The sequence below is a fragment of the Myiozetetes cayanensis genome, unplaced genomic scaffold (genome assembly GCF_022539395.1).
Source record: "Myiozetetes cayanensis isolate MyiCay16 unplaced genomic scaffold, myiCay2020 scf14, whole genome shotgun sequence".
Classification (NCBI taxonomy): domain Eukaryota; kingdom Metazoa; phylum Chordata; class Aves; order Passeriformes; family Tyrannidae; genus Myiozetetes; species Myiozetetes cayanensis.
Window position 1 is genome coordinate 10,544,389 of NW_026087048.1, and position 22,592 is coordinate 10,566,980.

The 22,592-nt window shown below is 40.9% G+C and overlaps 1 protein-coding gene across 6 annotated transcripts; it reads left to right on the top strand.

Moving 5' to 3' along the window:
• Nucleotides 1–2,775: 2,775 nt before the first annotated feature.
• GABPB1 (GA binding protein transcription factor subunit beta 1) lies at nt 2,776–22,542 on the top strand. Of its 6 annotated transcripts, none has more exons than XM_050309393.1 (9): nt 2,776–2,932; nt 9,531–9,638; nt 10,459–10,626; nt 11,076–11,270; nt 12,344–12,455; nt 12,831–12,944; nt 14,624–14,809; nt 15,728–15,843; nt 20,753–22,542. In XM_050309393.1, the coding sequence occupies exons 1-9, from the start codon at nt 2,930–2,932 to the stop codon at nt 20,903–20,905; spliced, it is 1,155 nt and encodes a 384-aa protein (XP_050165350.1). In that variant the 5' UTR covers nt 2,776–2,929; the 3' UTR covers nt 20,906–22,542. The 6 variants fall into 6 exon arrangements, with proteins under 6 accessions (XP_050165350.1, XP_050165353.1, XP_050165355.1 ...); XM_050309396.1 differs by having other exon boundaries at nt 2,881–2,914; XM_050309398.1 differs by lacking the exon at nt 20,753–22,542 and adding an exon at nt 19,435–20,741 and having other exon boundaries at nt 2,906–2,932.
• The last annotated feature ends 50 nt before the right edge of the window (nt 22,543–22,592 follow it).

Genomic DNA, 22,592 nt, shown 5'->3' on the forward strand with positions numbered 1-22,592 from the left:
CTCCCCGCGGGGGCGGGACTCTCACGGCCCTATCCGGGCCGCGGGGCCGGGCTCGGGCCGCGGCGGGGGCCTGGCCTGTGTCCTGAGGGAGCTGCGGGGCGCGGCCGCGCTGGGTCGGGCGGGGACACGGACCCACAGCCGCCGTGGAGCTGCGGGGGTGGCGGTGGAGCGAGGAGGGGAGGGACAGACGGGTCACCTCGGCCCAACGCCACCCGCCTGGCCCGGAGAGCGCGGGGCAGCGCCCCGCCGTGCCCTGCCCGCCCCGTGCCCCGCCTGGCCTCGGGAGATTTGTTACCAAGGCCAAGCCACTACGAGCGGGCTCTGGGGTCTGTCACGTTCTGTGAGGCGTCCAGCCTTTGTATGGGCTGTTAGACTGGCCCACTGCTGTACTGTGCGATCAGGTGTGGGAAGGCAAGTCTCCTTATAGAAATATCCTGGTTTTTGTCTAGAGAAAACTGGATTGACAGGGGACATCGCGAGTTTAGATCTCGTTTTTCGTTGTGACTGTGTTTCCTGTGCACCTTGTGATGTTATTACAAGCGTTCATACCTCAGGGATGCCAGGTATGTGCTGACATGCTGGGAGAAAGGAGGCGAGAGGCAGGTGGTGCCATGGAGATCTTACACAAACTGAAAGATGCTCTGTGCTGCCACAGTCCTGGCCTGCCCCCGAACTGTGTCAGTGATGGGGGGGATTCAGTCACTTCAACCTACTGCTTCGTTTTGCCAATGGAAATGTTTTGTGAACTGGAGCAGTCTCCTTCAGCCACTTTATAAAACAGGGAGGTCATGAAGCCAAATGAGAAAGATGTCTGTCTCCATGTAGCCTTCCAAAATACTACCAATTCATTGCCCAGAAGGCTGAATTGTATCACAGCACTTAGTGATACAGTAACGTTGGCTGGCACGGGGCACTCAAAAGGCTCAACCAATATCCCCCATCTCTAATTTGCAGTAGGTGTAGGCATGTGAAAGGTTCTGGGAGAAATGAAAAGAGGTCTATGTCGTGCACTCAGAGGGGTTAATACCAAAGTTTATATACTCCAACAACATTACACTGAACTGAATAATATTAATAACACCATGCTCTTCAAAGTGCCTTTTTCAGACCTGCTCTGTGTGTTTTAACCAGGATGGGTCACGCCAGAAAGTTATGATAGGATGAAAGGAGTAAGTCCGCTAATGTCAGAGCTTGGGATGTAAGTGTCCAAATTAATGTTGAATATCATACCTGCTGCTCTCTAAACTGGACTCAGAGAATCCCTTTTATTGTTTCTCTTATATGAACAAATTGTGTCATAAAATCTTTGGTCGTGTATGGGCAAACCCCAGCCATTTATTGAAAGGTGTTGGGCAGGACCTGCCTGTGCAATCGGCTTTACCCCACTCCAGAACTTGTTAAAACGTGCTAATACATCGACTGCGTTATAACATGCTGTGGTTGCCCTGGGTTAGAACACATTTTCCTATCAGCAGGTATATTCTTGTGTAGTAGTATTGAACAAATAAATAGAAGAATTTTAAACAGTAGAAATCAGTGTGCTTTCTAATAGAATGTATTAGATTATTTAGCTAACAAAAACATTACAGTCTTCTAAAGTGGAGGAAAATAGAGGAGTAGAAACCAGGTATTTTACAGATGTGAAATGTGTTCCCACTTGCCTACATCAGACATGCAATGTCTCTCTCTAACATGTACTTTTTGTGAATCCTGTAAAAAAACCAGACATGATTATTATAATATTATGATATCATAATAATGAAAAGTGAAATACAGTGCTAATGGACTAAGTGCAGGCTGCAATCTTCACCCCTATTGAAAGACTGTCATTAATATGAAAAGTTTGACTTTCCCATAGCACTGCAGCCACCACCACCGAGTGTTCCTGTTTGGTGGCACGCTCCTGTGAGCACATTGTAACATTTTCTGTATCTACTGCTGCTGTGTAAATGAACGGTTGTAAGAGGACGAGCTAAACGCTTGTTGAAAGACACAGACACTTGCCAACCAGGAAAAAGAGATGTGCTGGAGGCTGGATTTAAGGTTTCTATGCCCTGGTGACAAGGGGCAGCCCAGAGGTGTTTGGACTTGTTCTCTACTGCCGCCCTCTGGCTGAGCAGGCCCAGGAAAAACAGCTGACAAGAATTCCTGCCCGTAGCCCAACTCAAATCACAGGTACTGCAGCACCGCAGTGGGCACTGCCAGTCCTGGAGAAAAGAAGATTCAGGGGAGACCTTATCACTCTACAGCTCCCTGACAGGAGGGTGTAGCCAGGTGGGGGTCGAGCTCCTCTCTCAGGCAACAATGACAGGATGAGAGGATAGTCAAGCTGCACCATGGGAGGTTTAGGTTGGACATTAGGAAACATTTTTTCCCAGAAGGTGTGATTAAACATTGGAATGGGCTGCCCAGGGAGGTGGTGGACACCATCGCTGGAGGTGTTTACGACTGGGCATGACAGCGGCATGGTCTAGTTGACAAGGTGGTGTTCATTCACAGGTTGGACTCAACGACCTCGGAGATCTTTTCCAGCCGAGTAGACTCTGTGATTCTATGTAAAGCCCTGCTCAGGGCAGGCAAGGCAGCGAAGCTGGTGCTCAGACAGGACACCCAGTACATCCCTAGCAACCGTGAGGCGGGAAGCGCAACCCCGGCCGCCCTGTGGCACAGGGGAGCCCAGGATAGCTCCCCCCGTCCTCATGCCTCGAGCCGCCTCTCGGGAGGCCGCCCCCGTCCCGCCGCCCGCCCGGCAGGGGCAGGGCGGGCCCGGCGCGGGCGGCGGGACGGAACATGGCGGGGCCCCTCCAGCCCGCGCTTCCCCGCCTTTCCCCGCGGCGGCGCGCATGCGCGGCGCGCGGCGGCGAGGCCGTATCCCTCCGCGCGGCCCGTGCCCCTCGATGTGTGTGTTAATAAGGTAATCCCCGCGCCCATGGTAAGTGCCCGGAGCCCCTCCGGGCCGGCCCGGGCCGCCCCGCGCCGCCTCGCGCCCGCCCGCGCGCCCGCGGCCGCACAGCGCCGCGCGGGGCCGCGCCACTCCCTCCGCCCGCCGTGTCCCTCCGCCGGGCGCGGCGCGGACTCCCGTGTGGGGCTCTCGGCCTGCGGAGCCCCGGGTCGGCGCGGCGGCGGCGGCCGGGCCGGCAGCACGGTAAGGGCCCGTCCCCGCGCCCCGTCTCTCCCTCACCCCCCCCGGGCCGGCCAAGCTTTTCCAGGTCAGTCTGCGCCTTTGTATAGGGCCCTGTTACCGGATGTGGAAGTTGATCTCTTCGCTGGTAAAAAATAATTCCACTTCCCCCGGAACCCGGCGCCGCGGCTCCCTCCGCAGCGCCCAGCCCAGCCAGGATTTCCTGTCGGGGAGAGCGGGCGGCCGGCCGGCCTTCCGGGGACCCCGCGGCGCGGGGGGCGCGGGCGGCGGGCAGGGCCGCGGCGGCGGCCTGGGCGGCCCGCGGGGCCGCGGCGAGGGGCCCGGGGGCCGAGGGGCAGAGCGGAGCCCGGCTCGTCCCGCGGCTCTGCCCGCCGGGCAGCGCCGTGTGGGCCGCGTGAGGACGGCCCCGGGCCCCGCGGGGGGCGGGTGGTCGGTCCGGGCCCCGGCCCGGCGCCCCCGGCGCGGCCGAGCTGCGAGCCCGAGCTTGGCGCCAAAGGTGCCCCGGGGAGAGGCGGCTCGGGCGGGACGGCAGCGCTTCCCTGCCGCAGTGCCCCTCGCCCGGAGTCTGTAACTCGTGCTTTGGACTCTTAATAAAGCGTATGGTGGGAACATAAACGTGGGATGAGGTGTTTTAGTGCGGACTCTTTTTCCTGTTCTCCCCTGGTAGTCAAAGTAGTTTCCGTTGGTGGGGCACTGGTGAAGTCCCTTGTAGGAAGTCGTCTGTGCTTACAGTTCTTGAAGCATTTCTATGTTTTCCTTTAACCTGCTTACTGAGATAGCTTATGTTTAGTGGGGAATGCTGCATAGTAGAGTTAAATGTGTTTAGAGTTGTGAATGCACACCCTGTCGTTCTTTAGCCTGTTTGCTTTTAAGTTATTCATTACTTCTGAAGTATTACTGAGACTAAGCAGTTTGGTTGAGCTGTGTGTGCCCACAGAAGTACTTGTGAGGGAACCTCAGTCTGCTGTGTGAGTGAGGTTAAGGGTGTACGTGGCAGATCAGCACACACTAGGTAGAGACTCTTGTTCGTGACCCACTTTCTTTGCTGAAATCACTTTGTTTTCTAGTTGGGTTTTTTTTAGGCCTATGTGCTAGACAGAAACTGTCGAGGAAGATTCTTCCTGATATAATGGATGCTGTAGTTGGAAGGTGGATGACTTATTTAACGGTATTTCAAGTTTCAATTAATCTGAGACATCCTCTTAAGGCAGTAGTACAGTTCAAAGGCTACATTGCAAGCACTTAGATCCTTCATGTCGATCGTAGCTGCTGTAAAGTAACCTTCTTGATATCCAGTGCCAAACTTACTTGTGAAAGCTTTGTAGCTTGTTGGCAGTGCCAACCCAAATCTTGGTGCCAGTGGTTCACCCTTGTTGTGTAACACTCTTTAGGTGTTGCAGATAATGGCCAGATTTGTGCTCTCCTTTGTAAGAACAAGGCTTTTCTACCATCTGTATTATTTAAGGGAGTTGCATTGTTGATTAGAGCTTATTTAAATCAATGTGTGATCCTAATTGGAGGACAGACCTGCATTAGTATGGGCTTGACTGTCTTCTCCCCTAAGCTGTTCAACAATGTTTGCTTTTCTCAGATCAGGTATTTTTCATCTGGTGCATGTGTGACATGAAGGTCATGTTGCTGTTGGAAGAAACTAAAGAGAAGTTAATTAAAAAGTCATAGAGGAGAGTTGAAAACATTGGAATTAAAGCTGACTGCAATTAACAAATTAGTGTAATTTTCACTATCATGATAGAAATGTGGATAGTCTAAGCCTATGATATTTACATTAAGATTTGAAGTATCACATGTGAAATTGTTATCAAAATTGATTCCTTTAGGAAACAATACAGGAACTTTTTGAGCTTATCTCATTCAAGTTGCTGTAATTGCTGCTAATTGATATGTACGGTAAAATCATGCCAGTGTTTCAGTGATGCTAACTGGTATATGCTGTGCTTCAAAATATTGTTGGCCTTGGTATGGACAGGCACATAAAATTAGCTAGAAGTGGCTATTACTGCTCATGTGTGATGTTGGAATTAGTAGGATGATGGCATTTCTGAAGGTCAGGTCTGGGGAAGTAGGTTGATCTTTGTAATAGTGGAAAGAAAAAGACATTCTGAAGGGGCGTTCTTTTTCCAGATGTAATGGATGTGGGAGATGAAGGGTCTTCAGCAGTCTTCCAAGTGCAGTTCTGCCATGTATCACTTCAGGAGAGAAACCCATTTAATTAGCCTTTAATGGAACTTTGTGCTGCAGTTTTTAGGAATGATTGCAAATCCTTATTAGGTAGGTAGGCAGGTAGGTTGCACTGAGTGCTCCTCTAGTGGAAGGATGCCTCTTCCAGGAGTGTACCTTGTACACACGCTGGCAGCTGCAGGATCTCTGTGTTGGCAGATGTTCTGCAGCAGCTGTTTTGTGCCTGTTGATTTTGAGCAGCTGATGCTCAGCACTCAGTGGTAGAAGAGGAACAAGGCTGGGACCAGGATCCCTGTGGCAGGACACCAGTCTGAAAGATGCTGCAACATTTTAAGCCAAACTTAATTTTTCTTTGGCCTGCAGATTCCACTGCTCTGTTGTCTGTAGGCTGTGGTGTGATAGTCCAGGTGTCCCAAGCTGAATGTTTTTCAGCTCCACTTGCTCTCTGTGGAGCCCATTTCACACACAGGTTCACCTATACTTCTGTTGAGTGCTATTATATACCCCTCTGGTAACAGTATACTCTTCAGAGTTTTATAGAATGTATAAAAACTTTAAGATGGGTGCAGAATAGTAGTATGATTTTCTATTGTACTGAAGTAAAATAACAATAATACTTTGATATAAGTATTAATTACCAGTTATTTGTGGCATCTGGCTAATGATATTGTACAGAATGCATTGCAGTAATGAAATGTGGAAGTTCAGGAAGTCCAAAGAAGTTCAAACCCAGCAGAAACTCTTCCCTATTTACTCAGTTGTAGACAAAACCCTCTGTTCACACAATTGTGTAGGAGCTGTTAGAAGTCTGAAAACACAATCAGATCGCCATAAGAATAACTATAATAGTCTCAAGACTATTTCAGAGCCAGTGATGTTTTTATTCTCTGAAAGAGTCCTCGTGTAAAGCGTTACACAGCTGTCACGCTGGCCAGGCTTGATGGAAACAACACAGGAAAGAGAACCCTCTAAGACAGTTCAGTAGAGTTGATTGTAACACACTATGGAGTAGCAGCAGAGTGCTGCTTTGAAATGATCATCTCATTTCAATTTTAAATATATTGTTGTATTACATATATAGAACTTTGCTTGTGATAGCATCACTGCACTATTGTAGTGTTACTAAATGATCTCAAGAGAGCAGCTCAAAAATTTTTCTGGAACAGGAAATTCTCCCACTGCAGACCCTTCTTGGTATGTTCCAGTCATGGTAGTGCAGGAGTGTAGGGCATATTACAGAGGGGTTTGACCTCACAGTGCTGGTTCTTGGAACAGTCTGCCAAATAGAAATGAGCTTTGGGCTGACTACTCCTGGGAAATTTTGTGAATGCATTGGTTAAAAGTGACTAAGTGTGCATGGGTTTTGTTGGAAAGGCCTCTTCGTTTGCTGTTAGTGCATTAGTGACATAATGGGATTTTTATTTTTAGTCGAACAGTGTAACTTATCTTTCTTCCACTAGATGGCCCAAGCACGCTTCCAAGTACCCCGTGAGAACTGCAACTTAATTAATTTTTAAAATAAATTCATATCATTTTAACTGAAGTTAAAATTCTGCATCATGAAGTATATACAGACTTTGGGGATGCTTTGTGCTTGTTTAAAATACAAGCATTGTATATCAACCGAGAGAGTGTTGGTTAATGCAAGTAATAGGTGATAATGAAAGTTTATCTTTTTCCTTGATTAGAACTTTTCTTATTGAGTGTTACATAAGGCTGTTTATTTTTGCATTGAGATGACAACTGGTGTACTGGCACTGACAGTGTGCTCAACAGTAATTGTTCAAGAGAGGCTCTAAAAAGGTGTTGATCTCAGGCTGCAGTTTGTCCCTGACATCTAGGAATGAGTTGTATTTTGCAGACCACCATCATTGATTTTGTTTTTTTGGTGGCTTGATTTTTGCAACATAGGGTTTTTATAACAGCTTGGCAGGTTCTTTCACGGGTGTACAGGTGTGGTCAGTGCATTCTGAATAGTTGTGTTATTAAATGTATGGACTGTAATTTAATTCATCTATTTTTGTTGTCTAATAGACATCAAGTATAGGCTTGTTATCATGACTGTATTTTTGGTTAGTGGAGACAGAAGGGTGTACACTGAAGGCAGCTCGTGCTGTGAGTGCAGTTGGACACTGGAATGAGGCTGAAGAAGTGGTGGGATGTTCATTCATAGACATTCAAAACTCAACAGGACCAAGCCTTGAGCCAGCTCAGGGTCCCCTCCAGCCTCAATTATTCTGCAGTTCCAAAAGGAGATTTTATTAGTTCCTTTGCTGTTTAAAACAAAAATAAATACATGGAAAATGCATAGTTGTCTTTCTGAACTAGTTTATAACTTTAGTATTTTGCATTCAGTTCCAGCTTTCCTTTTGCTTCTGAGGACATTGATGTGGTGGTATTAGACCACCAGGAAAAGCATGTGTGTCTGCATGTGCTCTTCTCTTTCTTAAATTGCAATCCTCAATTGGAGGGGAAAAAAAAACCCTACCATATAAAGGGAGTGCTGTATTCCTTCATTTCACTGCTGCACTTGCCAAATGCCATCTCTATGCTGTTACTAGTTTATATTGTTACTCCCAGTGTCTCTCTGTAACAGGGATGATAGATTTTCTCTTTTTCCTTTCCTCAGGATCTTTCCTAGATTTTCTCTTCTGCTCTTCAACAGCAGTTGTCCCTTCCTCTGCATCTGACTGTGCTCCTGTTTTTCATTCCTTTTCCCATTGTCAGTATTTGTCCTGTCCTGCCACTTTCCTGTTTCTCTTCCCTTTTCTGACTGGAGACAAATCAACATGTCCATGTGCACTAGAAGGGTGGACATAAGTGGAGTATTTTGGTGAAAGGGATGTTGCTGCCTGCAGTCAATTCTATAGACAAAGAGGTGTAATCTGCTCTGGTTCATGGCCCTACCGATACATGTTGGAGTTCTCCATTTGCAGTATTTTGGTCTTCCTTTCTAATTTTTTCCAAAGTCCAGTCCATAGCTTTCAGTTTATTGAGCAATGGACCACACAGAGTTTCCCAGTTGAGCCAGTGACAGAGAAATTTTTAAATACATTATTTTTGTGATAGATGTGTATGTTTAAGAGGATTTCTTTCCTGAAGTGATATACTCTAACTTTGTGTAGGAAATTGGCTGCGTGGCCTTGCAACTGCTGTTATGAGTAATACAGACTTTACTTTGCATGTGACTGGAAACTAAACTGATGAAATCAATTCCATTCTTAGCAACTTAGTAGTGGAAAACATAGCTATAGGAATAAAATGGTAATGATATGTCTTGGTTAGCAGCCTGTGTTATGGTTTAGTTCAGATTTTTTTTTTACTGAACAAATTTAATAGTAAGTATGAAATAGAGTGGGTTTAAAAAGGTGTATTTCTAGGAAATCTTTGATGCAACAGAAACAAATAGGTGGCATTTGTCTACCTGTAGTTTGCTTGCTCTGTATTATATGGAACTTGGCTGTGAAGGATGTTATCTAATCACGATGGGAAGGTTTTTCAGTTTGTATCTCAGTCTTGTCTCAAAACTTTGCTTGGGAACTGGACAGTTGAAACAGGTAGTAATATTTGTCTTCAGGCAAACACTTCATACATCTGGTGTATGTAGTACAATAATATGCTTGTTTGTCATTTTGCATCTGGGAATACAGAAATTATATTTTAGGGCAAACAAAAATAGTGATGGACAGGACGTCAGGAAGGTGTTGTGTTTCACATCTATCTCAGCGTGTTTACGTAGTGGCACCTCTTAAATGCACGTGGGCGTTTTGGGTGGGTGGATGTGTGACACGGCAGCCACGACGTTGTAGTACCTGTGAAAGCTGGACAAAGCTGCAGAAGGTTGCAGAATCAGGTGAGAGCTTCTAAACCACCTTCTGCTATAAGAAATGTGCATCCAGTTCAGTTTAAAATTTGTTTAACTTCACAGCTGCTGTGGTTACAGCATTGTAATACTGAAATCTCCACCCCAGTATCAGTTCTGTTTGGCTGGCAAAAGTAATTCTAAAATGAAGCTGCTTATTGTGATCAACAAAGCTTGTTCTCATGGCTAAAATGCCAGCTCCAATTTTTGAACTTTTCAGAGTAGTTCAGAAATAATAATTGAAAAAAAAAAAAGGCAACATGTAGGTACTTAAAGTAGTATTAATGTTTTTGTTTTGCCTTTATATTCCTTTCTGTCCTTCACTAGATGTCACTAGTAGATTTGGGAAAGAAACTTTTAGAAGCTGCACGAGCAGGTCAAGATGACGAAGTTCGCATTTTGATGGCAAATGGAGCACCTTTTACCACAGACTGGGTAATGAAAACTTTTGCAGTGTTTGGTAGATCATCTTACTTTTCTCATGTGAAGAAGAAAATAGTATTGTTACAATTAAGCATTTGCATTGCAATTCTTCTTGCAATTCTATAGTCACATCATCTAATGTCTAATTAGAAATTAAAATTGCCTGTTTCTTCATATGACCTCCTACTGATTTTAGTAACAGACTGTGAATGAGCTCATTCTGGTGACTTTTAAGATGAACTTTGGAGCTGTTAATGGAAGAAAGCAATAATCATCCTTCTAGTTATTGTGTTTATGCCTTTAATGTAGTAAGAGGTCTGAATTATGAAAGCAGTGCCAACTGCTTAATGTGTGCAGCTGAGAGTTCCCCAATACAGGGGCTCTGAGTTGTCTTTCAGAGGTGCATATTATTGAATAGGTTGTATAGGGAGGTCAGGTACCTAAAATTCTCAGGGTATTTATAAGATCTTAAGAGCCTTAATCTGCTTAGTGACCTAACTTTCAAATTAACTCTGTTTTGAGCAGGAGATTGGACTTAAGTGACTTCCAAAGGTCCCTTCCAATGTTGGTATGGTGTGTTGACCAACATCAAAAATGGGATTAGGCCCCTTGAAATGTTACACTTCATAAAGACAGAAAAAACACAGAAAAAGGAAAACAAGAACAAACTTTCCCTCCTCCTCTTCATATTCTGTAAAAGCCCCAACAGCATCTTTCCTTGAGACTGCAAGGGAGAATGATTTTGAAGTGGTGGCTTGATACCTGGGTTTGATAGCTCCAGAATAAGAAGTACTGGCATCTGTTAAACTCCACATTTTCTGTTGCACTCCAGCTGGGAACATCTCCACTTCATCTGGCAGCACAGTATGGGCACTACTCAACCACAGAGGTGTTGCTGCGAGCGGGTGTGAGTCGGGATGCCAGAACCAAAGTGGACAGAACTCCCTTACATATGGCAGCATCAGAAGGCCATGCCAGCATAGTAGAAGTCTTACTTAAGGTGAGAACTGCTGAAACAAGTCTGAGGTGGGAATATTGCAATGGTTAACAATCCGATGTTTACAAATTTCTTTTAGTCATGAAACTAAGATTGAAATTACGTGAACAGTTATACTGTGTGCATTGGGAGCTTTGTTTTCCCTTAAGCTGTAATTTATTTTAGCATTAAAGTCATGATGATTTCAGGTGAATTATTTACTGCTGTTTCAAAGTAAGTCTACTCCCTAATTTGACATTGTGTTTAGTAAGAGATTTTTAAACTGAGATATGTTTTAGGGAATCTTTAATCCTTTGAAGTAAATACTTTATTTGGTAGTTAGGTTGAAGTACTTTCAGTAAATTTATAAATGTAAGATGACAAGGCATTCCTGGTGGAGAAAGGACAATTTTGGGCTTCATTCTGTTCAGATACTTCTAATGACATAGCTTATGCAATGATCTTGTTTGTAGCATGGTGCTGATGTCAATGCGAAGGACATGCTCAAAATGACTGCACTTCACTGGGCTGCTGAGCATCACCACCAAGAAGTTGTAGAACTCTTGATAAAATATGGAGCAGATGTTCATGCTCAGAGTAAATTTTGCAAAACAGCATTAGATATTGCAGTAGACAATGGGAATGAAGACATTGCAGAAATATTACAGGTAACTTTTGATTCCTGTACTTGATTGCATATGTCATAAACTAAGCTTTTAATGTAGCAGTTGAGACACTATATAATGACTGATAATGCCAAACTCTAGTCTGCTTCAGTACATGGAGATGAGATTAATGTCAGTAAACATTACTTGGCTGAAGAACATTTTCATCACCTACAAAATCAAGGATATGTATCCTTTATTTTCTTAAATTTCAGGGTTGTAATACACAGAACTAGGTGGACTCTTCACAACCGAGGTGTAAAAAATGAACTCCCTACTCTGACAGAATATTTTGACTATACCCTAGTGTTCAGTTAGCTTCCTATATGGATATTAATTTCCTAACAATTGGAGATCAAGACAAGAGAGATGACAGTTTTTCTAGTAGTAGAAAAGCTAGGATTGAATTGTTGGAGAAGTGATTGTATTCAGGATTATAATAGATACTTCCATGGAAACGTGTGCTCACTGTTCAGTACTATTGTTAAAGGCAAAATAAGTGATAAGCATTATTGAGAAAATAATAGAAAGCAAATGAAAAATACCATTATGCAACTGTATAAATCTGTAGCTTCCCTACATCTGTAACTGTCTGAACTTCTGGTCTGTCACTTTAGCCTGCTCTTCGTTGCAGAAAGGGTATGATAAAGAGAAGTTAATAATAATTCAAAGAAAGACAAAAAGGACACTGCCATATACAATTCATAGCAATTGCTAAGCTGTCAGAGCAGATTTTCATGAACCTGTGTCTGCCCCATCAGTCTTGGTTCTTTAGGCTTCTGTTTTGGATATGTGAGCTTGCATATCTGCAAAAGGGCCTTGTCTTTATGTGGTCCTCTATTTACAGTAAATGGTAGGGAGAAGTAGTGGTATGTTTTTACACTTTTTGTCTTTCAATTTCTGTCAAGAAAAAGTGTATGTACTTGGAGACGTGACATGATGTGTGTGTATTGCATGAGTATAATGAGGGAGATCTCCCTGTTTTTGTGGAATGTGCAATAATTCTAGCTCTTACACAAGGTAAATAACTTCTTTATGCCTGCAGTTGGAATGATATGATTGCCTTTATCTCCTAGATTGCAATGCAGAACCAAATCAACACAAACCCAGAGAGCCCGGACACTCTGACGATACACGCGGCAACACCGCAGTTCATCATTGGACCTGGAGGGGTGGTGAACCTAACAGGTCTGGTATCTTTTACAGATACATCCAGTGGAACAGGTATTCAGAAGCCTATAGGATAGCCAGTGGGATTTTATGCTTTGATTTTCACGCTTAGTGAAAAGCTTTGAGGAAAAACGGTTGTAAGAATAAGTCACCGTGTTCCTCTTCAGTGTTTTTTATGTGTTGTAAATACGTATGTGCCTAAAACAGCAATCTTCACAGAGCTAAATTATCAGAAGTTGTACTTGCCTAACAAACTCAGCTTCAGAATAGCACCTAGGTTCAGCAGAATGCTGCTGAAAATGAGGTGTGTGTTAGAAGCTTCAGTGCAATAATAATAGAAAAAGGGACTTCACTGGTTTTAAATATATCAGCTAACTTTTTTCATCCTACTAGATGAAACAGGAATGTCTGCTGTACAGTTTGGAAATTCATCAACATCAGTGTTAGCTACGTTGGCAGCTTTAGCAGAAGCATCAGCTCCACTGTCTAATTCTTCGGAAACACCAGGTTAGAAAGCATTTAACCTAATTTAATAATGAAAAGTACATAGAATTCAACTTTCCTGTGGCATAGTGAACAATGCTTATATGGATATAGGTACAAAAGCAAGGAATGAATAATGACCATATTTATGGGGCTATTTTTCTTTTATATAGATTAGCTTCTCTTTAGACAAAATCTCCACTTTTCTTTGAAGGTTTGAAAAAGTCCTTGCAATGTTTCCTTTCAGAACTAAAACCCCAACACTGAATTTGAAACAGAAAAAGATCAGAGCTGTTTGCCACAGCACCTAGTATTGGCACTTGCAACTGGGACTTTTTTGTGACAGTGCTCTTTCTTACTGCTGAGCCTGTGCTTGGAAGCCAAATAGAGTTCAGTACAACACCACTTATTCATGAGGGACTTGCTGTTTTGGTTTACTGAATAAACACTCTGTGAATATTTAAGCAGTGCTATAGGACAGTAATCTCTGAACATAAAGATCCTCAGAAGACAATGACTGCAGTCATTATTTAAACTACAGAGTGATTTTTCTCTGTATGTTATATTGTAATTAACTTAAAAGATGAAAGCTTCAGGGTTTTATCTGCCTTCTCTCATCTTGAACATCACAACACAGGTCTATAGGGTTTTAATTTCATCTCTGTAGATAGAAAGCACTCTAATGTCTGTTATTTTAATCAAAGGCTTTGCTTTTACCCTGAGAAATTGAAAATAAAATACAGAGTTAGTGTGCTTGAATTTCTTTGATTGTGCTATGAGTGATCTTGCTCTTTGTCTCAGTATCTTGTTGTTTTAAAAAATAAGGGTGGTACCACAAACCCAAGTTGCAGCATAGTGTGCAAGCTGTGGTTTGTGTTGTAGTTCTGAATGAAGCCTTTCCTTATCTTCCCTTCTTTTACAGAACTGTGAGAGTTCCCTGTTCTGTACTCATTGTCAAATCATGAATTTGAAATAGATAGTTGAGCTGGAATTTTTTACCTATAAAATTATACACATGCAATGTTTGTTTTACTTTCTAAGCTTTATTTTTCTTCTTCAAATATGTAAAACTGTCAGCTTTAGTCTTGTTTCATACTTTGTATAATAAAGTTGTGGGTGTGTTTGAAGTTACTCATGTAGTACAGACAAAGCTCTGAGATTCTGTAGAGGTCCTTCAGTTTTTTACCATCTTAAAAACCATTATGTTAAGCGAAGAAGTCTGTGCTGGGTCCTGATGTACAGGTGGCAAGGCATTGGTTGAGAAGTAGTTTCAAGGTAGAACTTCAAGTTTAATTTTTTTTTCTTAATTCCACTCTTAGTGTAACTTAGTCCAACTTATTTATTTATAAGTAAAAGTTATTTGTGTTCTTAGAAGTAGCTCTTCTTGCTACCATGTTAATACTGAACCCAAAGCATCAGTTTTGAGTGGGGTATATCTATTAGCAAAATGCTAAAAAAATTATTATATTAAGCAAGGTAGACCAGGAAAGCGTTTCACGTATTTTTCAAAATGTGAGTGCTTTATGTTGACCTGGTGAAAGATTTCTATTAAAATACAATATGCAGTAATGTATTACTTGGGGAGGAAGTGTTAAATTTAAAAAGTTCTGGAAGAAATTTTTTCTCAGATGTACCAAAATGCATTTGAAATTGTGAAGTTTAATTTATAAACTGACTTAATTTCTTCACTAATCTGTTGATAGTTGTGGCCACAGAAGAAGTTGTGACTGCAGAGTCTGTGGATGGGGCCATTCAGCAAGTTGTCAGTTCTGGAGGTCAGCAGGTTATTACTATAGTTACAGATGGCATTCAGCTGGGTAACCTGCATTCCATTCCAACCAGTGGAATAGGGCAACCCATCATTGTGACCATGCCAGATGGGCAGCAAGGTGAGTGCAGACTTGTTTGATTCCAGCTTGAGGAACTGTTTTGGTTACAGTAACAATAAGGACTTGTTAGGTGCAAATAGCTTGGACAATTTTGTGTACATCGACTAATTCTTATACTACAGAAGACTCAAACATGTGAGCTACTGCAGTTCAGTGGGTTAACAAATGTCAGCTGAGTCTCTGCACTGGGAGAGAGAATGGAAGAATTACTAAACTGGATGGAGGAGAAATGGGACACTTAAGAAAAAAGTGATAACTCCTTACTTTGCCTTCAGTAAGTTTGATTCTCGCCAACTTATGAAAACTAGAAGGTGGGGTAAAATAAAACCTTCTTCCAGTCCTCATGCTACCTTACCAGAAATACTGTGGGGAGCTGAGGCTTGGATTTAGAAATCTGATGCACGAAGCAAGCTGTGCAAATCCCATAGAGTGTGTTCTAAAACTTGACATTTGTCCTGTTAAGAGCAGCAGTGACAGAACCAGTGAAAGCCAGGGTGACACAAATGTTCCTGTTGGGCCATATGTACTCTGTAGAACCTGCTAGTGTGATAAGTGCTATCCTGCAATGTGTATGTTTAGGGTGATGTCTTTGCCACCACTACTTAGATAAAAATGATTCCTCCTCTGGTTTCTTCTTAAGGGCTGCCAGTGTGAAGCTTGGAGAGTTGTACACTGGAGACTGTAGAGCTCAGTAACGAGCAATTTTTAAATCCTTTAGTAGCGTACCAGCAGCTAAAATTTTAGTAAAAATTTTCACCACACTGATTTTATAATGCACTTTATTATATAGCTGTGTTTTCAAAAGGAAAAGTCTCTGCATTTTATTGCCGTTAATAAAATTACTTAAGTAACATGAGTTTTACGTAGTGCAAATGTTGTTTGAAGTGAATGTATTTACATGTACACATATGTTTTCAGTATTAACAGTGCCAGCAACAGACATTGCTGAAGAAACTGTGATAAGCGAAGAACCGCCAGTGAAGAGACAGTGCATTGAGATTGTTGAAAATCGTGTGGAGTCTGCAGAAATAGAAGTAAGGAGCATATTACATGATCTGTGTTAAACAGTGCTCAGCACTGAGTTATCTGGTTGTGGTTCAGGTTAATTTCTGTGTTACCACAGAATGAAGTGTGTGAAACAATAACTTGTTCAGTCTCTCCTGTTACTGAAAGTCGTCGTGTACAAAGTTGTGAAAAGAAAACAGGAGGACTGTTTGCTTCATCCTGTGGTCATGCATGTAGAAGTGACACTTGTTTAAGTATATGATAACATAATTTTTTTTGTTTTTCCTCTAAGGTCACTGGCTAGTTTTTAAAATTGGGCACCGATATATTATCGAGTGACTTGACTCTTTCTGCTGGGGATGAATGAGAGGACTTGTACCCTCATCTTTCTGTTACAGCCACATGCTTGTTCTGATTGTGAGATCATATTTTTAGCAATGTTTCCTTTCCATTCATGATATCTAGATAACTGGTGATGGAAGTGTGAAACAGTAAGATTCTGTGTTTGTCTGTTTTTATCTGTATGTCGTCCCCTGCCTTTTTTTTTTTAATTCCAAAGCAATTTACTATTACACAACTTTGCACTATCCAGTTTTTTTTGAAACTATAGTGCAAAAGACCTACAAATGTTGAGAGTGCTTTTACTTTTATATGACAAATAGCTGTAGCTGTTCAATTTAAAAATGTAGCCTTTTTTATATGAGCCACAATAGGTCAACCATCTCATTCCTTCTCCTGTTACTTCTAATTGTGCTGACCACTTTTGGTCAAAAGGTTATGAAAATTTCTGTCTGCTTTGACTAGACTGTAAGTTCTCATTTTGTCAACTCCATGATATTTCATTTATCTAACATTGTAGTCTCCAACTTGTGTTCATATTATCAAATTGTGCCTAATTGAATAGTTTTTGTTGTACAGTATGTACTTTATGTTATCCATATCTAATAACAATAATTACCACCTCTCATCTCTTGCTTTCCCTGTCCCTAAGTTGTCACATCAAATACTTTTGGCCTCTGTAGGTTTGTGGTCATTACAGATTATCCTGACAGTTGAAATTTTCTTGCTGCATTTTTCAAAGTGTATGACTGTTACAATAAAAGCAATTTTTTGTTCACACTTTTAAAAATCTGCCTGAATTATTCATAAAGGAAATCATGTTTCCTTAAGTATTTTAATAATTCTGTTAGGTGAATTTAAAAAAATCCAGATTGGTTAAGGAATAAATTGATCTGTTCTTAATTAGAGATAGTTGGTATAACAGTACCAGTAATTCTTTTCAGGGGATTACCAGGTGCAATTTTATATGTTGAACACATTTCTCAAATATAGAAAGAAGTTGGTTTAAATGAGTTATTTTGCCTGTTTAAGTGCAAGTTTTGATGACGGACCTGTCCCTGCCTGTACAACTGGAATTGCAGACCTCTACTTCTGTGTGGAGGCCAGTTGACTTTAGGGACCTTACTGTGGTTCACAGGGTTGTGGTGCTACCTTGCTTTGGTGAAAGAAGGGCACATGAAGTCGCTTCAAATTTCTTTGTCGCAGACAGTGGTAGATACTTGAATTTGGAGAGAGTACGACCCCTCTCCTCATTAAATTATTTTTAAAATATTTTTAAATATAGAAATAAAAACCTTAATTGTTTGGTTTCTTTGCCTCACACTGATTCATAATTTCATTATAAAGAGTTGATTCAAGGCTGAATCCTTCCTTCAGCTGTTTTAAATTCATAGTGTGCGAACAGTTAACTGTAGTTTCAAAGTTTTTGTTAGTTGAAAATCCTCCCATTCATGTGAAGTAACAGATTTTCCTGTGAAAGTATTGTGAAACGACTAAAGCTGTAGTAGTGTTTTTAAAATCTCTATTCTGGGTCTGTTAAGTTCAAACATTTCGGCTCATTTTGAAGAGTGATGGTTTTTATAAGCAGTTGGATATTTTAAACATGGAATGGCAGCAAAAAACCCCTGTCACACAGATACTCTGTTTTTCATTTCATGCATAATTCATTAATGTACAGTGATTTTTATTTTCATTTTTTAATTTGACTCTCTTTCCCATGATGCATGTTTGAAAGGTGACACACATGCATTAGAACCAAAACAATCATTTCATTAGACTAAAAAAAAAAATCATAATTGTAAACTAATTCTCTTAGTGAATTCATATCCCTGTTTTTGTCTGTTGTTCAAAAGAGTGGTTTGGTTATTTTAGTTATGGGCTTTGCTGTTGTCAATATTTAGACTGTTATGCAAAGTTACATGTAATGAAGAAAATTCCCAGATAAAATGGAAGATTTCCTAAGAGCACTGAGCATCCTCTAATTTGATTTTTACCTGGGTAGGTGTTTATATGATACAAAAGGACTTCAGATCTTTAGAATGCTTTGTGTTCTAAAGAATGTTCCAAGAACACTGTCTGGGTTTGATTAAACTAACATCAGATACAGTCCTCACTATTCTAGATGACAAAGTTAAGGAACCACTTTTCACTGAGTCCGCTGTAGATAACTGCTCCTCCACAAGCTTTGGGTTCTTTCCACTGCTGTCACATAATATACTTGGCCTCAGTTCCTTAACTCATTCTGTTTGTGTTGGGACAGTATAAAAGGTACACCTGTTAGCTGCTGGACTAATCTACGTGCTTTGAATTGCTAGTCTGCCTAGTAGATACTGGTTTTATCTTGGCCTTGCTACTGAGACCAGGATTTTTTCCTTTTCTTATCCAATCTTTAATATGCTATACTATTTGTGGGTACACAGCTCTGGTTCTCTCTTCTGTGGGAAATACTCTTTTAAGATGTGGTCTGAGAACCTCTGCAGCCCCAAATGTTGGCAGTGTGCACACACTCCATAGCATTGATTCCACCCCCAAATGTTGGCAGTGTGTGCACACACTCCGTAGCAAGGATGGCTGTTTGTAATGCACCACAGAACTGCTGGCTGGTGAGCTACCAATGGTTCTTATTCTTCTGCAGCCTAGTAGATAAAGCAGCTTTGCTTCTTGGCAGTATTACATTTCTGATGGTTTTTATGAGACAAATTAATGGGATAAATAATGCCCAGCTCAGTATATCCCAGCCCACAAAAGGCTGCTTTCCACATGCAGCAGGATCAGCTGTTTTGACTGCTTCTCTGAGAATTGTCTTGTAGCTCTTTGCACCAGCACTCTGTTCCTCGAGGCTGTTTTATGTAAGCTGTTGGCTCCCCTCATACTACAGGGATGACTTAACTTATAGCAGTAGCATAAGTTATGCATTTTGGTTGGACTGGTGCTGGAACACGGTTGGTGTGTTTCAGATCCTTTGAGGTGTAGGCTCTACTGTTCATTTGGCATCTGTCAGTCTAGTTGCTACATGGATTGACCGCCCACAGAGTTGCTTAAAAAGCAGAATGCAAATTTTCAGAGGTGGAAGCTGAACTTCCTTTTCAAATAAAGTAAGGAAGATCAGATGAGCTCTCATTGATTAGCGCATGCTTCAAAAATGAAGCAAATCTCAGCTTGCTGCCTTCAGCTCTGAAAGCCCTATGGAAAATGAAGTTGCACTTACTGTTCTGTATTCTAGCCAGCCTTTATAACCTGTTAATAACATCTCTCCTTCACCTGTTGTTTTTGCTGTACAGGTGCTGCTGTTAGGAATGATCTGATCACCTGTGTCATTGTATTTCAGCACATTCAGCACAGCATGTGACTGCTAAATGTGACTGTGACAAGTACTGAGAACAGTAGCAAGTTGAAGGGAGGCAGAGTATTTTGTATTTTTCTGACCATGAAAATATGTGAGTGCATCAGAGATGAAGAATAGGGATGCTGATATGGGAGTGTGGGGGGAGTGAAACTTCTAACATCTGTTTCAGGTATTAAATGGGAATGTGGCACTGAACTGCTGGGATGGGAATAAGCTGAAAAGGCAACTTATTTTCACTGGGCCTGAGTTTTTTTGATAAATTTTGTTTTTCTGGGAGATGGCTTGCTTCTGACAACCTTTCTTCCTGCTCCTATTTAACAACTACAGTGAAAAGAATGATTTTAAATCTAATACTACCTTACTCATAAAGTATGATGCACTTTAATGAAATGGTATTTGGTTGAAGATCAAAACAAAGCTATTTCCCAAGCAAATTGCTTTTTCTATTGGGCTCAGTGCAGCATCAGACAAAATGAAAGTACTTACATCACTGGAGATGGAAATGCATTCTCCTTAGTTCCTAAGGCTGCTTCAGAGGAAGCGGCATTTCCTGTATGATTTTTCTTGGAAACCATTTTATACCCATCCCCAACAAATTTGTACACAGAACTTTTGCAATTACTGCAGTAAGGATTTTTTCAGTTACTGCTTTTGAATTGGAAAAGCTTATCTGGCTAAATGCCTGTTAATTCATAAAGATGAGGTGTCCTTGGGGATGTCATTCTAACTCTGGATTGCATTGTATCAATCATTATTTAGAGACCAGTGAGATGTGTATTTTGGTTAGTGAGCAGCTGACACTCTCCAGCACAAACAGCTGTTAGGTTGCAGTTTTTCATTATATTATCTGATTAGAAATAAAACAGCAAGGGACAATCCTGTTAGATGGGATTCCAATTTTAAAAAGTAACAAAGGGAACTGAATCATTGGAGAAATGTTAATATATTATGCGAATATTTAATCACCATGCTTCCACTTTTTTTATTTAGCTCTTTTTTGATGAAAACTTGCATGGTACCTTTGCAGCTCAATTGACTCAGGTTTACTGTATCCAGACTTTGTGGGGAGTTGTCTGGTGTTAGTTCACAACTGATTTGCACAGCAGCATTTGTACGGGTCTGCCTGAGTAAGAGCTGAACAGTTCCTACATGATACCCTAGCACTTGAGCTGCATGTAAAGGAAAAGTATTTGCCTTTTTAACTTGTATTTGATACTTGTTTGACAAAGTATTGCTGGTTCTGTTTCTAATAGGAAAGAGAAACTCTTCAGAAACAGCTGGATGAGGCAAACAGAGAAGCACAAAAATACCGTCAGCAGCTTCTAAAGAAGGAACAAGAAGCAGAGGCCTATCGGCAGAAGTTAGAGGCAATGAACCGCCTCCAGACTAATAAAGAAGCTGTTTAATAAAAAATGAACACACTGCAAAGCCTGTTACTTTCAAAAACCTGCAGTACAATCTTGAACTGTACACTATATAGGTACAGACACGGGATTTCATGATAGAGAAGATGCTACAAGTTGATAACTGGACTTAAGCCGTGAGCTCTGATTAATTTCTTGTAACATAAAAACTCTGAATTTAGAAATTGTGAAAAGTATTTAAAATGAAATACTGTAAATAGTTGGTTTTTTTACAGTTTCAAAATGAGTTGATAAATCTTTTTGAAGGGATCCAGAAACACGAAAAGCCAATGTTTTTGTGAAATTTTTGATTTTAGTATGAATCTAACTTCTGAAAAACAGAACAGTTTTAAGGGTGATGTTGATTCAAGCTGACAACTTGAAAATTGATTATGTGACAAAATTAAATAACAGTTATTTCTATATGATAACAACTCAAACAACTTCTCTGAATAAGACATTTCCAGGTGGAAATCTTTGTACAGCTTTAAGTAGTTGTCTCAGATTCTCTGAAAACCATTTTTGGTTTTTTTTTATTTTAGGTGGTGAAATTTTTATATTTAATTTCAGATATATCCAAGTAGATTTACATGTATATGAAGCTAATATTTTTTAAACTTTTCAGTTTGTACATATGCTGCATGTTTTTATAATTTCTACACGTACATCTTGCATAGGTATTTTTCAGCAAAGATGAGAAAAATTATGACAAAAATGTTTAGCCTATAGGTCATTTGAATTAAGCTAGCAGCCAGTTTTATCGTGGATGGTATATTTCTTGGAAGAATGTAATTTGTAATTAAGAAGAATAAAAAAGAATCTTAATTTACATATTAAGAGGCAAAATCTGGTAGTGGAGGCATTGAAACTTCACTTCGTGTGTCTTACGATTTTCCTGTACAAACATTTTAAAGTTCAGTAATGAATAGAAAAGAATGTCTCCACTGGAACACAAATAGTGTTTATTTTAGAATATTCCTATTGATCTCTCTTTCCCAATAACCTTGAAATTACTTCAGTGATACATTTTTTTCTGAACAGACTTTTGCATTTTAATTATGCAATCGGACAAGTAACTTTTTTATGTTGTAGTGATGCTCTTCCTCCCCAGCATCATTGTTCCTCACTGTGATACTGTGTTTGTGTGTGTCTGTGCAGTGATCTATTATGCTTAAAATTTATATGGCACGTTACATCTTCAGAGCATTGTAAAATCTTTTAAAGAACCCTTTACTGCACTGCCTGAGGCAGGTAAGTGTTATTGTCTCAGTTTTATAACTGGTATATAAATGCAACACAAGGGAGTGGTAAATGACTGGCATAACACCACGTGAACCTGTGGTCACCTGGGAATGGATCTCAGGAGTTCCTGGCTTCTAGTCCTGTGCTTAGACTGAGCTGCCTTAAGATTGTTCAGTGCTGTGTTACATTAAATTTTGAACTACTGTGCAGATTTGTTTTTTGTAAGATAAAACTCTTTGTGCTTTGCTTTGTTGTTCCATGTTCACTGCTTTTATGGAATTGTTTATATAAACTTAAGCAAAAAGTCTGGTTTATCTATACTGTACACGGAAAATTACCCTTAAAACTGTACTCTGGCCTACTTTTTCTATTTTGCAATTAAATATCTTTTCCACATATGTGTAGTGCAGAATCGATTCCATTTCAATTGTTTTGTGTGTGCATTAGA

Bases quoted from the DNA above. Each gene is read 5' to 3' on its own strand.
- GABPB1 (XM_050309393.1), top strand. The intron at 10,627-11,075 runs GTGAGAACTGCT...TCTTGTTTGTAG, and splicing joins TAGTAGAAGTCTTACTTAAG to CATGGTGCTGATGTCAATGC. The intron at 12,945-14,623 runs GTTAGAAAGCAT...ATCTGTTGATAG, and splicing joins TAATTCTTCGGAAACACCAG to TTGTGGCCACAGAAGAAGTT.